The sequence below is a fragment of the Somniosus microcephalus genome, chromosome 18 (assembly GCF_052327205.1).
Source record: "Somniosus microcephalus isolate GS21.2 chromosome 18, FLI_Smic_1.0, whole genome shotgun sequence".
NCBI classification, from domain to species: Eukaryota; Metazoa; Chordata; class Chondrichthyes; order Squaliformes; family Somniosidae; genus Somniosus; species Somniosus microcephalus.
The window spans coordinates 55,684,090-55,702,664 of record NC_141004.1 but is presented as its reverse complement, the minus strand read 5'-3'; the positions used below and the strand labels follow the sequence as shown (position 1 = coordinate 55,702,664).

Genomic DNA, 18,575 nt, shown 5'->3' with positions numbered 1-18,575 from the left:
TGGGGAACGATTAAAGTTTGAATTTGCGCAGATTGTACATCCCAAGGCCATAATGCTGGATTGCACAATTCCTAACTTCAAATTTCAGTCTCAACTAACCTATGAACTTGAGTATTGCCGCCAGGGCTGGACATGCTCAGGTTAGAGAGGGTTTTGTAACTAGTCAGGCACATGGGAGGGGGGGATTCCTTCCTGCACTAATCCTGTCCCTTCTGGTGGATCGACCTACGCTAGCTTCTGGTAGCTCTGTGGCCATCTGTGCTGATGCTGCAGCTGTACCATCCATCTCCTTGCCACTGAACAGCGTGGGGTGCATACGGGGGTGGGGGTGGTGGGGGGGACGGAAGAAAATGCAGGGGAAAAATTAACCACCTTTTGGGAGGAAAATGCAGAAAATCATTTTTGTGGCTCTTCTAGCGCAGGAAGGATTTAGAGTCTCAAAACTACAAAGGACATTGAGTGCTTGACTGGTTCACATTAATAAGGAGCTAAATGATGCGTGGTCTGTTGTATCGCATTTAATACTTGTCATCACGCAGAGCAGTCAAGCAGCACACGAGCTCATTCCACACACTCCATGCCCCGAGTTATTTAATTGTGTGCTTGTTGTAAATACTCATGTGGGAGATATATGGGCTTCATGGGGAAACATGCATTATCTCAAACTGTAATCAAACCAGAATGTATTTCTCTGTTCTCTGACTCTGTCTACTGATACAGTTGAGATACAGTTTCCTTATCTCATAAGAACACCAAACATTAACTCTACGACCCAGTTTACATTGGGTGAGCTGGAATTAATTTAAGGCAATATGTTCCAAACTGTGTTCATTCTGTTCTTCAAAGTGCTACCTTTTCTAAAATGATTTGTTATTCAACTTCCTTCGCTGCTTTTAGTATCAGCCATGTGAGTCCTACAATTAAAATAGAAGACATTAATGTAACAATAGGTATGGGATGCCATCACCTGACATCCTCACACATGTGCTTTCCAATAGATGTCACCGGACAGCAGTCTGGATCGGAGTACCGGCTGGTTTATTTTTGCTTCCTGGGGGTATTGAAGACCTCTGTAGTGCTCCTGCTGAGACCCGCGCTTGTCCTCATCTCTCCATCTTTTTCCCCTTTTTAAAATCTTTTTCCCTTACCCATATTTCTCTTTCTGTTTTCCCAATGTTTCTCCTCTAATTGTAGCCCATCTAACTGTGGGATTTGAGAGTTTTTTCTCCTTCAGCTATGTCGGCACAGCAGTCGTGAAATCTTATGGCCTGGTGTTTAACCAGAGGACTTTCACCAGCGGCGTGAACGCTGGGATAGTCCGACTCCCATAGTATGGTCTTGCATTCTCTCACTGCCTACTGAGAGAAAGCAAGAGAAGTATCAGGAACATAGAACATAAGAAATAGGAGCAGGAGTAGGAGCAGGCCATTCGGCCCCTCGAGCCTGCTCCTCCATTTAATGAGATCATGGCTGATCCGATTTTGGCTTCAACTCCACTTTATTGAATTATTGTCACAATACATACAGCACAAGGCCATGATCCCTCACCCAGAGTTTGTAGGCCTGGCTATTTGAGCAAGGGATTGTGGCAACACAGTCAGACCCACAGCGAAATAATTGACTAATTTTTTCAAAAGTTTTTAATGTGCGCTGCACTTGGAACTTTGATACAATTATAATGAATATTTTAATTTCCTTGGAGGGATGGGAATTTTTTTTTTTAATGAATTCAAATCTTTGCTATAGTGAACTTGCTTCCCCACATTCTTTCTCTTCACCCCCACGCCTAAAAAAACTCATTAGCCTTTTACAGAGTGGAATCGCAAGAGCTGCCCTAAAATCCGTGAGAGTCCTGAGAGGCTTAAAGTGGCCATTTCAAATCTATTCTCTCTCCATTCAGTTCCATGGCTTGCTCAAGACACCTGGCCAGTGATGGTTAAAAAGTGACAAATATTGCAGAATTCCACACGTTTCAGCCACTGTACCCTTGCCCTGTGGAATTCTCTTCCCAATCCACTTTGCTTTGCTAACTTCTATATCTCCTTTCAAAAATGCCCTAAAAACCCTTCTCTTTGACCATGCATTTGGCTCCTTGTCCCTCCCCCCACCAAATTTCCAACTTTTGCTGCTCATTGTCCACCACTGCCCTCCTATGGGGATCGGGCAGGAAAGTGGAGTTGAGGTCGATGATCAGCCATGATCTCATTGAATGGCGGAGCAGGCTCGAGGGGCCGAATGGCCGACTCCTGCTCCTAGTTCGTATGTTTTTATAACAGCTCTCCTCCTTGAGATGTTTCTTTACGTGAAGAACTCTCCACAAATCCAGGTTATTGCTGCTGCATTTGCCTTGTGTTGAGATTCTGAATGCAAGGACCAAATATATCATGGATTCTTTGCTCCTGCGGCTTTACTGCGGTGCGGACAGGGTTTGTTGGTTTTGTAGCAACATAACATTTTTGTGGTTAGCCAGCTTTTAATGGAAAGTTCCATTCTGCCGACAAGGAAGTAAAAGATTTATTATAATTGCATCAAAGTTTCGAGTACAGCGCGCATTTAAGGAGAAAAAAAATAATTAAATCCATGCTGAAAATGTCATCAATGACATTTCATTAAAATCAGCTCCGTCTGATCATTCTGTGGCTCTCATTAACAATGATGCTCATTATGGTTCCACAACATAATACATCACAACATTATTTTATGTAGGAAAACAGATGGATTAAATGAAAGCCAGTGCCCTGTTGTAATGTGAGTATATGCTGAGGAACAGAACACACACTCCACTCCATTAAAGCTAGGGAGGGTGTTTCAAACCCAAATCCAAACATGGATCAAACTTATATGAGTGGAATATCTTTACAAGGGTAGGTGGCAGCAGATTTACCGCTGTTTGACCTGGGAGAAAATTGGCTACCAGCCAAAGGTGGGTGTTTAGCAAGAGATGAAGATATATATGTGTATGTATACAATATATAGGCACCCATTATCAGCATCAAACACTCCTAAGTTAGGTAGAGCTCAGCCATTTGCAGAATTAAGTCGTCTCTACTCCAACAATGTGTTTCAGTGCCCGTCGAGTAATTTCCCTTACTTCTGCAGTGTGAATTTTTCCACTTTTCATCGCAGTTAACATTGTGGTCATTCTGCCAAGTTATGGGCACTTCTGCATCACGATTTACACCCACTAGGAACTCGATTTAGACTGTCTCAAATCCATTTCACTTAAACATCTTTCAGGCACTAGAGAGAGGAAAACTTGTTATCATTTTGACCTGGATTTGAAGACAGGTCCCTGACGTGAAAGGGCAGTTTACTATCTGAGCATTCATTTTTTACTGATATGTCCACTCAGGATTTTGCTTGTTATGGTAGGTGATTTGCTCAAGGTCTGGCATCCAATAAGTGGACAAAACGATAGTGTTTTCCACTTTGCATGTGCATACATACATGTAGCCACATGCAACCGCACATGTACATACACACGTACCTGCACACACACATACACACGTACCCGCACACACACATGGACCTTCACACACACGTACCCGCGCGCACACGTACCCGCACACACACACACATGTACCCGCACACACACACACGTACCCGCGCACACACGTACCCGCGCGCATACACACACACGTACCCGCATGCATACACACACGTACCCGTGCACGCACATGCATACACACTCACGCACGCACACGTACCCGCACACACACACACACACATACACAGACACGTACCCGCACGCATACACACACATGCACACGTACCTGCACACACACACACACGCACACACATACAAACATACACGTACCCGCACGCATACACAGACACACACACCCGCACACACATACACACACACACGTACCCCGCACACACACATGTACCCCACACACATACACACACACACGTACCCACACACATACACGTACCCACACACACGTACCCACACACATACACGTACACATGCACACACGCACACGTACCCGCACACACACACGCACACACACACGCACACATACACAGACACATACCCGCACGCATACACACACACGCACACGTACCTGCACACACACGCACACACACATACAAACATACACGTACCCGCACGCATACACAGACACACACACCCGCACACCGCACACACATACACACACGCGTACCCCGCACACACGTACCCCGCACACACACATACACACACATGTACCCCACACACATACACACACACACGTACCCACACACATACACACACACACGTACCCATGCACTTTATAACATTGACGATTAATCCAACTGAAGTTCTGGCAGAAACTTCTCTTCAGCTTTTGTTCCTGTTGCCATTTGTAGTAGTACTGAGAGGGAGAGAGGAAACTGGCAGATGATCACCAATTTGTTCACCCGCTTTAGCAGGAGGTCCCTACCAGCTGTACTTGTAGAAAGGAGAATTGTAGAAGTAAGCGTTGGTCCCTTAGAGGCTAAGACAGGAGAAATTATATTGGGGAACAAGGAAATGGCAGAGGCTTTAAACAAATATTTTGTTTCTGTCTTCACAGTAGAAGACACTAAAAGCTTACCAAAAATAGTGGGGAACCAAGGGGCTAATGAGAGCGAGGAACTTAAAGTAATTAATATCAGTAGAGACAAAGTACTTGAGAAACTAATGGGACTAAAAGCTGACAAATCCCCTGGACCTGACGGCCTACATCCTAGGAATCTAAAAGAGGTGGCTTCAGAGATAGTGGATGCATTGGTTGTGATCTTCCAAAATTCCCTACATTCAGGAAAGGTCCCAGTGGATTGGAAGGTAGCAAATGTAACCCCGCTATTCAAGAAAGGAGGGAGAGAAAAAATCGGGAACTGCAGGCCAGTTAGCCTGACATCAGTCATCGGGAAAATGCTGGAATCCATTGTTAAGGAAGTGGTAACAGGGCACTTAGAAAATCATAACATGATTAGGCAGAGTCAACATGGTTTTATGAAAGTTAAATCGTGTTTGACAAATTTATTAGAGCTTTTTGAGGATGTAACTAGCAGGGTAGATAAAGGGGAACCAGTGGATGTAGTATATTTGGATTTCCAAAAGGCATTCGATAAGGTGCCACATAAAAGGTTATTACACAGGATTAGGGCTCATGGGGTTGGAGGTAATATAGTAGCATGGATAGCGGATTGGTTAACAGACAGAAAACATAGAGTAGGGATAAACGGGTCATTTTCAGATTGGCCAGCTGTAACTAGTGGGGTGCTGCAAGGATCAGTGTTGGGGCCACAGCTATTTACAATCTCTATTAATGACTTAGATGAAGGGACCGAGTGCAATGTATCCAAGTTTGCTGACATTACAAAGCTAGGTGGAAAAGTGAGGAGGGCGCAAAGTGCCTGCAAAGGGACATAGACAGGTTAAGTGAGTGGGCAATAAGGTGGCAGATGGAGTATAATGTGGGGAAATGTGAGGTTATTCACTTTGGTAGGAAGAATAGAAAAACAGAATTTTTTTAAATGGTGAGAATCTATTAAATGTTGGTGTTCAGAGAGATTTGGGTGTCCTTTTACAAGAAACACAAAGCTAGCATGCAGGTACAGCAAGCAATTAGGAAGGCCAATGGCATGTTGGCCTTTATTGCTAGAGGGTTGGAGTATAAGAGTAAGGAAGTCTTGCTACAATTGTACAGGGCCTTGGTGAGACCACACCTGGAGTACTGTGCACAGTTTTGCTCTCCTTATCTGAGGAACGATATACTTGCCTTGGAGGCGGTGCAACGAAGGTTCACTAGATCGATCTCTGGGATGAGAGGGTTGTCCTATGAGGAGAGATCGAGTAGATTGGGCCGATACTCTCTGGAGTTTAGAAGAATGAGAGGTGATCTCATTGAAACATATAAGATTCTGAGGGGAATTGACAGGATAGATGCTGAGAGGTTGTTTCCCCCTGGCTGGAGTGTCTAGAACTCGGGGGCATAGTTTCAGGATAAGGGGGCGGCCTTTTAAGACTGAGATGAGAAGGAATTTCTTCACTCAGAGGTTTGTGAATCATTGGCATTCTCTGCCCCAAAGTGCTGTAGATGCTCAGTCGAGTATATTCAAGGCTGAGATAGATAGATTTTTGGACTCTAGAGAAATTAAGGGATATGGAGATTGGACAGGAAAGTGGAGTTGAGGTCGAAGATCAGCCATGATGTTATTGAATGGTGGAGCAGGCTCGAGGGGCCGTATGGCCTACTCCTGCTCCTAATTCTTATGTTCTTATGTTCTAGAATTATAAATGAAAGTGCGCTATCCCTGCCACTGACGGCCAAAGTCAAGCTGTGGTAATACCAGGCCTGCCAACCGCTGGTGGGGAAAGAAATGTACCCCTTATAGCCAACCTGTGACCACTGACTCACTGCGTATATTTACATGCTGTGACCTACTGATCCAGTAGGCACATCTGCCCACCTTTACTCATACAAAACAGTGGCTTGGCAGTGTTAAATGTTTGGACTGTAGTAACTCCCACAGAGTGATAGCATAAGGATTCATGCCAACAAAACCTCACGTAGTGAGACCAAAGGTGTCCTTCAAGGGGAAAGGCGCGTGCAGAGTTTGGGCACTTAGCCACAATGAAGAAGAATTGGGCAGCAAGTTAGTCTCAGCCACTCAAGCTCAACCGCAGCGTCAATAAGGGTCAATGATTAGATCATTGATTCTCCTTGATTGCGAAATGTCGTGGGGTGCAGTGAGGAAAAATAAGAGATAAAAATAAATAAATGGGAGGACAAAAAACGCCTGCAAGCAACCCACATCAAAATTCCCACAAGGCTGGTGGTGGTGGTATAGAACAATCCTTTACAGTCTGTGTTGTGGAGTTCAGCCCAGTTTTAGTTGACTCCACACTGGATTCAATAGCTTTTGTACACGCCAACAGAAACCCAGCCCAACCCATACCTGGAGGCAGATTGATTTTCAGAGAAACAGAAATTGTTTATGGCTCTTGTTTGAAAAGGAGTTTTGAAAGGAGTTCATCTCGGGTTAACGGAACTTCTGTAAGCCCCTCGAGTTCTGACATTCTTTCTTTTACATCGTTAATGTAATAAAAACAAAGAATAAACTGAAATTCATACAGCACCATTCACAACCTCAGGGTGTTCCAAAGAGCTTCACCTTCCAATGACGTACAATTTTTTTTAAAGTATAGTCACTGTTGTAATGTAGGGAATCACAGTAGCCAATGTTCGCACAGCAAGGTCCCACAAACAACAATGAGATTATTGACCAAACAGTCTGTTTTAGTGATATTGACCAGGACACTAGGAGAACTCCCCTGCTCTTTTTCAAAATTGTGCCATGGGATCTTTTACATTCACTAGAGAAGGCAGACGAGACCCCAGTTTAATACCTCATTCAAAAGACGGCACCTGCGACAGTGCAGCACTCCCTCAATACTCCACTGAAGTTTGAGCATAGATTATGTGCTCAAATCTCTAGAGTGGAGCTTGAATCCATGACCTTCTGACTCTGAGGTCAGGGTGTTACCACTGAGCCAAGACTGGCACTTCAGGGTACCTTTCTATATCAGACCATGAGATTAGGTATTACCTGGTCAGCATGGATGGAAACATTTAGTTGTGGTGTCGGAATGATGACTTCAGCAGTGTATTATGCTTCACAAAGCTAAGACTGTAATGAGAATTGGTCGCAAGTACTCAGTTCTTCCACAATGATGTTACCATGTGCCAGGTGTGGTCTACTGAGCAGCTGAGGCAGGCTGCTGTCTTAACCAGGTCCTACCTGCTAGAAAGGGCAGCAAACTATGGACATTTCACTAGCTCCAGTGTGACATCCTGACGCAGCACTATTCCAGTCTGTATAGCAGGATTGTGCCTAGGTTCCTGGGTTGCCATGGACTTTCCATTGTTCCTGGCTTCAGGAAGATCAACTAATCCATGTACAACCTTATTGGCAACTTTTCATAAATTTCTGAAAGGAAACAACTAATAAGGGGGATAGTAAGACCAATTCAAAGATCTCTTTATAATTTTGTGGGAAATTCACTATTCGCCTTTTGGATCAGAAAATAACAGCAGAAAAAATCAAGAGTGATGTAAAAAGACTACTGAGCACTTGGTTTGCGTATAAAACAAGGCTTTAATCAACTGTTTCAAAACCATGAGATTCTAGTTACATCACTAGTTCCTGGTTACAGAAACGTCCTGAGCAAGCTGGGCCCACGCCCGAGTATTTATACTCCTTGGACGGCGCCACCAGCTGGCCGCCCAGTGTTACTTCAGGAGTCATGATAAGATTCATGACAAAGAGTTTGATGTTTCTTATTTCTGTAAGGTTTGTTTTTCCTCAGTGGCAATATATTTTGGCAGACTATGTTTCATCGCCTCCTGTAAGATACGGTATCTGTGACCATTTGACTGCTTCTTGCATCACTGACACTTGGTATGTTCTGGTAATGCTTCTCTTTGAGGTTCAGGTGATGCTGCGGGAGCTGCGATATAAGAGAAGTTTCTTGAAGGATGACTCTTGGCCGGTAGTTAGTTTTAGATTCTTCGGTTCCAGTCTTCCCTCTGTGTGCACTCGCAAATGGAAAACATGGGCACAAAGAGTCAGGCATAAGTGGGCCAGTATCTGTCCTTGTGTTAAAACAGCATTGTCCCACCAGCCAAGAAGCAGGTGTAGGTGTGCACCTCAATAGATGTTTTAGGAGTTGCACACAAATAAAAGTGAGGCTTAGGTCTCTATATTTGTGTCACTGCAGCACCCTGCCCCCAACTTTCATTGCTTCTATGAGCAAATGGTTGGTTTAGCACCTTTAAATTAATAGTGACTCCTATCTGCGACACGTGGTTCTAAATACACTCTCTATTTAGTGCGCATGTCTGTGGTTTGTTTCTGATTCTTGTGTATGCAGACTATCACAGTCTGTGAGACGGACTCTGCACCAATCCTTTGGGATGATTTGGGATATTCAGCGTGCTAGATGAGCCCAATGTGCCTAAAAATGTGCAGTTCCGTGATTAATTTCCCTTTTCGATTTTAGATATTGATGAATGCTCCTTTGACAGAACATGTGATCACATCTGCGTGAACTCCCCTGGAAGCTTTGAATGCTTTTGCCACAAGGGTTACACGTTATATGGCCTGACGCACTGTGGAGGTAGGTGGATGCTATCGATTTTTATTTTGTTTTTAAGAAGGGCTGGAATGAACACTCAGTAATGCAGGAAACTGGGGATGAGTGAGGTTGATCGAATGGCATTTTGGTAAATCTGAACCATCCCATGTGGCTGGCTTATATAAGGGACAAATTCTGTTAATTTGTGGCATTGCTAAATAGACTTAGTCCATTATTCTGATTCTGAGTCGATCCCCCACCAAATCCGCAGCACACAGGGTGTCTGTGCTCTGATGACGTCGCTGCGGGACTGTAAAAACAAACCTCATCCTGAGAAGTGCATCGCACTGCCAGCTGAACTCGGTGTTCCATGTTGACACCATGCCATCGTATCTCACTACGAGCTGGATTGTCCATGAAAGGAGACCTGTTCCTCATGGCTGAGGTGGCATCTGAGCCATGTCAACACTTTCTGACATTTAAGGCTGTGTAACAGAGCACACTGCCTGTGCACCAATCACTTGACTTTGTTTCCCCTTTCCAATTTGCACTTGTCACCGTCATTCCATAGCTGAAAGGGGTGGGCAGATGGTCTGTTTACTTGCCCCTGATAATGACACCCTTGACCCCGCTTGAGGTGCATGACGGTGGCCTGGGTGGCTCAGTCATCAATTTGTTTTCTTTTCCTTTGAGGAAGAGCCTGGTTTCTGCTCAGCACCTTCTCATGATACAGAGCCATGCTATTATGGGTATTGTGTTCCAAAGCTACAAGTTTCTAATCCACTCTGTCGGACAGGGCACTGCTGTAGCACACCACCCTACTACCCCCGATCATAATCTATGGAATGGGGAACAATACAGAGTGGATTTGCAAAAAAAGGTGACGGTGGAATCAGATTCAATAGCCTCTTTCAAAAGGGAATTGGATATATACTTGAAAAAGAAAAATTTGCAAGTCTATGGGGAAAGAGCAGGGAAGTGGGACCAATTGGAAGCTCTTTCATGATGTGCCGTATGATTCTATGATAGTCCTTTCAACCTGATACAAGCTCAGGAACAGGCCATTCTGCCGATCCAGATCACTCCATCATCAAATTTTCAGTACTCATCATGGGACTTTTTATTCCATGTATAATCCTATCCTATTGTTCTATTACTGTTGAGAAATGTACTTCCCACTGAATTTTTGTCTGTTCCAATGTTGGAGAAAATATGAAAGCAGGTTGTATCGCATTGGACAGCTTGCTGTGGGCAGCACACCCACTGTTTTTTAAATGTTGTTCTTGGGGTCTGGGCGACAGGGGCAGTGTTTATTGCCCCTCCCTAAATGCCCTGAGGACATTAAGAGTAGTGCGGAACTGGAGTCACATGTAGACCAGAATGGGTAAGGCAGCAGGTTCCCTTCCCTGAAGGTCAGTGAACATCAGTGGGTTTTTACGACAATCCGACAGGTTCCATGGTCTTTTTCTGTTGTGTGCTCATTGTTTGTAGTATTTGCTCTTTCTACTTACTGTTTGCATATACTTGAGCTCCACACACATTGCAAGAGGCCAGGTAGCCCAAGCTCATAGAACTTGACATGTTATCATGTTTCACAATATTCGTAACAAAATGTAATTTTTCTGCAGCTTAATTTAGAAAAACACTAAGTTTGCATTTTTCAGTTTAATCGGAGAGCAGAAATATTTCAGAATGTGCGACCAGAGTGAAAGACCCGACCGTACTTCCATTTTTCATGCGTTGGGATGATTGCTTTAAAATTAGCTCACTCTTCAATTTCTAAATTGTTTTAAAAATAACTGGAATTTATATTGACTCTGAGGTGTTTAGCAGAAATGTAAAACGTTTAGGCAGCTTGAATGTCTTTTGTATAATGGTGACCATGGCCGTGATTTCGCCGACCGAGGCAGCTCCGGGGTGGCTGGGGTCGGTGTCGCGGTCCCAGCCCGCTGCCTGCTCCAGCCCGCACTCTCTGAGTGATTTTTCGTTGATGGGGCTTGTTAAGCCCGCCCTGCGAGGTTCCCAGCCAATTAAAAGGAAGCGGGTCTGATGACGTCATTTGATGACGCGTCATCAGCCGGTTTCCTTAAAGGGGCCATGTCCACATTTATTTTGACATTTGTGCTGTCAGTGTTCTACAGCACAGAGGTGCACGGCTGCACCCAGGCTCTCCCATGACTCCCTCCATATGCTTATGGAGGGAGTCACAGCATACAGGGAGGTTCTCTTCCCTTCCAATGGATGAAAGACACCTCCCCAGGACACCAACACAGCCTGGTTGCACGTTGCACAGGAGGGCAAAAGCAGGGATGTCATCAGGAGGACCAGGCTGCAGTGACGCAAACCTTTCAATGATCTCAGTAGATCATGAAACGTTACTGCCAAGCCACACTCAACCCCATCCTGCTGTGCCACTCATCACATCCCCATCACTCTGCCTTCCCTACCCTACTCCTGCACATCTTTACTCACACCAACTTACCTCGCCATCCCTCTCTATCTACATTATCACTTACCCATTTCACTAGCCTCCCCTCACACTCACTCTCATCCTACTGCAAGCATACCAACCAACAACACACAAGGGTAGGCACTTGGGTGGTTTAGCTGTCAAACACTGAGATCTTTATTTTTAACACTTTGCGTTCTTGGACAGATTTGTGTGCACCTTTGGAAGTGGCTTAGTGAGTTGCAATGAATTGTGAGACATAACAGTACCGCCACCCCCCCCCACCCCCCGCAATGGTGATGAGTGTGAAAGGAATGGTTTGGGCATTATAGGGATGCTTTATGGTGTTGGTGTGGGGTGGTGCCAACCTGGCACATCATGTGGCAGCCAGGGTGCGCAGCGTCAAGTGAAGTAAATCTGGCCATGGTGAGGCCATCCCTGGCGTCCCGGGCAGCAATGTGGTCGGGTAATGATGCCCTGTGTCCTGTGCAGCATCAGTTGATTGCGGAGAAGGTTGATGTTGATGTCGGTGCTGCTGGCGTGCCTGGTGATGTTGGTGTTGGGGCTGACCATGCTGGGATTCTGAGGACCAAGGTGAGATTTTTTCAAGGGCACCAATGCTGATGGAATAGATGGCAGGTGAGGTTGAGATGACAGAAGCGATCTGTCAGTGATGAGAGAGTTTGTTCCAATGAGGTGACACTGGATAGCGAGTTTGCTCCAAACACTTGCTAGCTGCAGAAAACTCAATCTGTCTTCCAAATGCAGTAAGCAACAGCTTCTAACCTTGGAAAGTGAAGACCTATGAAATGGGAGCTGTTATAGACCATTTGCAGCTGTCAAGTTAGTAAATCATCCCATGCTGACACAACACCCGACCTGCTAACCTGACGTGACCCCCGAGCAGCGGGGAAGCCGTTGACGAACTCTAAAAATCTAAAAGTAAGCTTAAAATGAGACTTAATTGCCTCTTAACAATGCATTTAATGATCTAAATTGTCTACCCCACCGCTTGGTGTCTGGTCTGTTCAGCGCTGACAGACCTGACACCTGGGAGACTCGCGTGGAGGCAGCTTGACAGAGGATTCCCGACCTGCGGTCAATCTTTTCTATTTTGACAGCTGACCCGCCTCCGATCCCGCCCTCTCAGCACCGGTAAAATTCCGGCCCAGGTTACTAAAATGCTTCAAAATCACTTCAAAATGGCTCCCTCTGTATAATACAGAAAAAAAGTTCTCTAGGTTTGTATACATTCAGTTTTAACAAGACAAATTGTAATAAGTAATGTAATAGAAGATGTACTTTAAAAGTTGTGGCAAGGATTAACGCTGAAAGGTCCCAGCAGACCGTTACTGTACACATTGGAGCCAAAGGTCTCTCTCTCTTTCTGCTTGTTTATGCTTCTAATAGCACAAAAAATGTTATCGGTAATATCTGATAACTCCAGCGTTTCTGAAATTGTGGCTTTAAGATTAAAATGCTCTTTTAGTGTTGCCACTTCAAAAGGTGAGTTGAAATGCAGGTTCATGGGCAGCTAACATGCTTCACAACAAGCAGTGTTGTGTTTCTGTGCTGGCTGTGTGATAAGCGGGGTTCTGAAAATGCTGCCGTGGGGAATTTAAACAAAGATCAAAATGCTACATGTTAACCACAGTAATGCATATTAAAGCAACAGACTGATGAAATTAAATCTGACATTCAGACAAAACCCATTGTCATGTATCTCGACTTAGCCACAAAATTCCCAACTTATAACCTTTTAAGGACTAAAGGTCATGCATTTTCTGAGAAACTCATTGTCCATTGTTTACTTAAAAAAAATAAGGTTGAATATTATAGAACTGATGGAACAGAATCCAGACGTATTGTTCACACAAAAAATAAATCCAGACATCTTGTTCACATCAAAGACTAAAGAATTATTTCCATCTCATCTCCTGAATAGTATTAGTGCCATAATCCAGGGCTCTAAATGTGTTGAGCAGTATGTAATGCAATGACTAAGTTTACACAGTGATTTGTTGGAGCATAGAATGTCTTGCAACAGGAAATAGTTGAACCAGCAACCATCACATCTTATAAGGAAAAAGTGGGGCAACAGTTGAAACAAAGGAAGTTACAGAGCTAGAGAGATGGAGCAGGGTAGTTTGGGTTGCTGTAACAAAGCCCACATAGTTGTGATGGGCCGAATGGCCTCCTTTTGTGCTGCAACTCTCTATGATTTTAATTCCACTCTATTCTTCCCAACCTCACCCCCCTCTGTTAGAAATGCACAGAACTTCCCCGCTTATAAATGAATAAATGTGCTACTTGGTGGAGGATTGAGTCGTACAGACCAGGAAGGTCCCAAGCTCAACCTTTGTACTGAGTCAGCTCCTCTCACATGAGACGGTGGTCAGCTGCCACAATTGGCATCAGTGCCCCAGGTTAGGGAGGGGCAATTCAGCCTAGGTTCCAACTCCTGATCACTACTGACTCAGCGACCACAGTCCCCTCTCAGCCTTCTGAACTTGGTGTCTGTGTTGATTTTTAAAAGCCTCTCTCACAGCCCCCACAGATCAAAAAAAAAGTGTCCAACACCCAAGTTAATGAATTTTCCATTGTTTGGGTCTCCGAGAGAACTTCCCATTACGCATTGTAATCACAATTCATCTGCTTACTGATCCAAAATTCAGCATAGTGCTGTCTTGGGAAGTCAAATGGTACAAGGTACAGAGAGATCGTGCCATTAGCTGCCTAGGTCCTAAGCTCTGGAATTCCCTCCCTAAATCTCTCTGCCTCTCTACTTCTCTTTCCTCCTTTAAGACTCTCCTTAAAACCTACCTCTTCGACCAAGGTGTTGGTCATCTGCATTAACATCTCCTTATATGGCTCAGTGTCAAATTTAGTTTTTTTTGGTAACACTCCTGTGAATTGCCTTGGGATGTTTTATTACATTAAAGGCGTTATATAAATATAAGTTTTGTTGTTAAGTTATGTTAGATGACCCATTGGAATCGGCTTGCACTCGCACATTCATTATTTTTGTAACAGTACAGAAGATGTACTGATTGTATCAAGCAAATCTCATCAGTCTCATTGTTCTGTGTGTTTCGCCTAGTGCGTAAAAAATAACAGCTTATGATTCTCACTGAACTTCACCTCACCCAGTGTTAATTCAGAGTGATTGAAGCTGTACATGTGTTTAAGACACAGAAATTCAGACTCGGCCACAAAGGAGTCTCACTACCGCAAAAATAGATATAGGGCAGTAGGAGCCAACCTCCATTAAAAATTAGGCACTCAGTCCACAGAAGAGATAACAACAGAAAATGCAGGAAAAACTCAGCAGGCCAGGCAACATCCGTGGAGAGAGAAATAGAGTCAACGGGGGTGATTTTCATTCAGAAGTCGGGAAGGAGGCAGGACTACAACTTTCGAGGTTGTAGTCCCTCCTCCATCGAGATGCGGCCAATCCACGCGATTTTAACTTGATTGACCTTGTTGAGCCTGCCCAGCGGGCTCAGCAGGCCAATTAAGGGCCACCCGGCAACAGGTGACATCACAGACTGAAATTTCATCTGTCAAGACGTTTTGACAGATGAAATATCAGTGGTTCACAGCTGTTTGAAGCTGTCAAACACTGGCAATCTTACTTCTAACCTGAGTCCTTCTACACAGACTCAGTTAGAAATCTCACCGGCACAGAAAGCTGCAGGCTGTCACTTTGACAGTTCGCAGCCATTCTGCTTTCTGTGCCGGTTAGATGATGGACTCCTGAAACCTAGAGGAAGGAAGGCTGAAAAGGTAAGTACAGGTAACTTAAACTTCTTTACGCACTTTAGACACACAAAACACACTTACCTTTGCACTCATGCACCCATCACTCACCTGAACACCGACATCTCGACCCCTCCAAGTCCTTCAACCCGACGGTCCGACTCCTCTAACTTGGCGTGGTTTGGAGCCGTCAGGAATCCCACACTTCAAGCTTTAAAATAGGGATTAGGCTAAAAACTGCCTGGTAACTACCTGTTAACAGGCAGTTAATTGGCACTAATCCCTTCCCGCCTCGGGTCGGCGGGTCCCAGTGCGGGGCGGGTACCTGCCTCCTTTGAAACTTACATGGAGGCGGGTTGGGGGCAGGATGGTGTTGGGACCCCCGAATTTGGGACTTTAACCCCCTGCACGCCTCCAATTCCGACTCCACGGGTCAATGAAAATCGACCCCAACGTTTCAGGTCAAAATCCTTCGTCAGGACTGAAAAAACACAGGAAATGAAACAGATTAAAAGGCCAGTTTGGGGGCTGGGAAATGGGGATGAGAGAACAAAAGAGAAGTGAAGAGACATTAAGAGGTATTCAAAACGAGACGAGATGGTGATAGGACTAGTGGAGAGACAAAAGACGGCTCTAGATTAGGTGTGAAATGCACTGGCAGAATGAGAGACAGCTGCCATGTGGGAGAGAAAAAAAGGGGGAAGGGCCAAAACAAAGGTGTGGATAAAAAATATATGTAAAAATGTAATGGGGGCCGAGGTTATGATCTGAAATTGTTGAACTTGATATTGAGTTCGGAAGGCTGTAAAGGGCCTAATCGGAAGATGAGGTGCTGTTCCTCGAGCTTACGCTGAGCTTCCATGGAACAGTGCAAGAGCCCGAGAACGATGAGGTCTGAGTGGGACTGAGGCAGTGAATTAAAGTGACAGGCGACTGGAAGCTCGGGGTCACCCTTACGGACTGAACGGAGGTGTTCCGCAAAGCGGTCACCCAATCTGCGTTTGGTCTCCCAAATGTAGAGGAGACCACATCGTGAGCAGCGAATACAGTATACTAGATTGCAAGAAGTACAAGTAAATCACAGTTTCGCCTGGAAGGGGTGTTTGGGGCCCTGGACAGAGGGAAGGGGGGAGGTATAGGGGCAGGTGTTACATCTCCTGCGCTTGCACGGGAAGGTGCCGGGCAAAGGGGAAGGGATGCTGGGGGTGATAGAGGAGTGGACTAGGGTGTCTCAGAGGGAGCGGTCCCTACGGAATGCTGAAAGGGGAGGGGAGGGGAAGATGCGTTTGGTGGTGGGATCACGTTGGAGGTAGCAGAAATGACGGAGGAGGATCCGTTCAATGTGGAGGCTGGTGGGGTGAAAGGGGAACCCTATTGTGGTTCCGGGAGGGAGGGGCAGGGGTGAGGGCAGAAGCGCGGGAGATAGAACGGACACGGTCGAGGGCCGTGTCAACTACGGTAGAGGGGAATCCTCGATTGAGGAAAAAGGAAGCCATTTCGGAAGCACTGGTGTGGAAGGTGGCATCGTCGGAGCAGAAGAGAGCCACTGGCACCTTTATACTCGTGAGGATATCACATTAGTCCGAATTCATAATACCCACCAAGCAAGGGAGCATTCGGCACGCCAGCATGAATGTTACAAGCTAAAGGGAGTCGCAGTGACTGATGGGGCAGCTCTCCCAACACTACAGGGCAATTGATTTTGATCTGTAAAGATGCAAACACTGACTGTCTGTGTAAAACACGGATGGTAGGCACGGCAAGGGTATTGAGGGTTACGGAGCCAAGGTGGGTAGCTGGAGTTAGGATACAGATCAGCCATGGTTGAATTGAATGGCAGAAGAGACTCGAGGGGCTGAATGGCCTCCTCCTGTTCCTGTGTATGGACTGACTCGAGAGGCTGAATGGCCTCCTCCTGTTCCTGTGTATGGACTGACTCGAGAGGCTGAATGGCCTCCTCCTGTTCCTGTGTATGGACTGACTCGAGGGGCTGAATGGCCTCCTCCTGTTCCTGTTTATGGACTGACTCGAGAGGCTGAATGGCCTCCTCCTGTTCCTGTGTATGGACTGACTCGAGGGGCTGAATGGCCTCCTCCTGTTCCTGTGTATGGACTGACTCGAGAGGCTGAATGGCCTCCTCCTGTTCCTGTGTATGGACTGACTCGAGGGGCTGAATGGCCTCCTCCTGTTCCTGTGTATGGACTGACTCGAGGGGCTGAATGGCCTCCTCCTGTTCCTGTGTATGGACTGACTCGAGAGGCTGAATTGCCTCCTCCTGTTCCTGTGCATGGACTGACTCGAGAGGCTGAATGGCCTCCTGTTCCTGTGTATAGACTGACTCGAGGGGCTGAATGGCCTCCTCCTGTTCCTGTTTATGGACTGACTCGAGAGGCTGAATGGCCTCCTCCTGTTCCTGTGTATGGACTGACTCGAGGGGCTGAATGGCCTCCTCCTGTTCCTGTGTATGGACTGACTCGAGAGGCTGAATGGCCTCCTCCTGTTCCTGTGTATGGACTGACTCGAGGGGCTGAATGGCCTCCTCCTGTTCCTGTGTATGGACCTTTTGAGTCCAGGATGGGTTTGAAGCGAGGTAAGCAATGCCAGTTGCTTCTTTCTGATCCCTGTGGTGAAATTACTCGCCACTGCCCTGCACAGCCAGTCAGTCCAGCTGAGAACTGCTGAAGACAAGCAAGTTGGAATGATTGGGGTTATAACTAAGAATAATCTCAATGGGACAAACCAATTGAGCTACCTAATCACCTGTGAAAGTGTCCCCTCCTTGCACGTAGAATGGTTAGGTTGGAGAATGCTCCAAGGCTGGGTTCTGATTATATCACACACAGTAAGAGTGAAACTCCCTCAAGTTAAGTCTGAGAACCCAGATGTTGTACCATTTGCTTCGACACAATTCTTATTCTTTAATAATATGCTGTGGGGTGAATGACGGCTCAGAAATCCCGTATTGGCCATCACATCAATTTTTAGAACGAAAGGCCAGCTTAGATCATGTGACAAAAGTGCCATAATTGTGATAAATGTGAGAAGTCACACAACACCAGGTTATAGTCCAACAGCTTTATTTGAAGTCACAAGCTTTCGGAGCACTGCTCCTTCGTCAGGTGAAGTGGAGAGATGCATAAAGACACAGCTTATATAGTCAGAGAATAATGTCAGATGTTTACAGGTAATCTTTCTAACTGCCATTTATCACACCTCGGCAGAGAGATAATCACAGCAATGAACGGTGTGAATGGTGTCCAA

General features: G+C 45.6%; 1 protein-coding gene across 1 annotated transcript in view; it reads left to right on the top strand.

Annotated features, from left to right (window-relative positions):
• LOC147105286 (signal peptide, CUB and EGF-like domain-containing protein 3) overlaps nt 1–18,575 on the top strand; it is a 430,332-nt gene that overhangs the window by 343,171 nt on the left and 68,586 nt on the right. Inside the window, exon 9 of the mRNA XM_086011491.1 lies at nt 9,032–9,148. Within this exon, the coding sequence (XP_085867617.1) occupies nt 9,032–9,148 (117 nt within the window). The remainder of the gene's footprint in view (nt 1–9,031; nt 9,149–18,575) is intronic.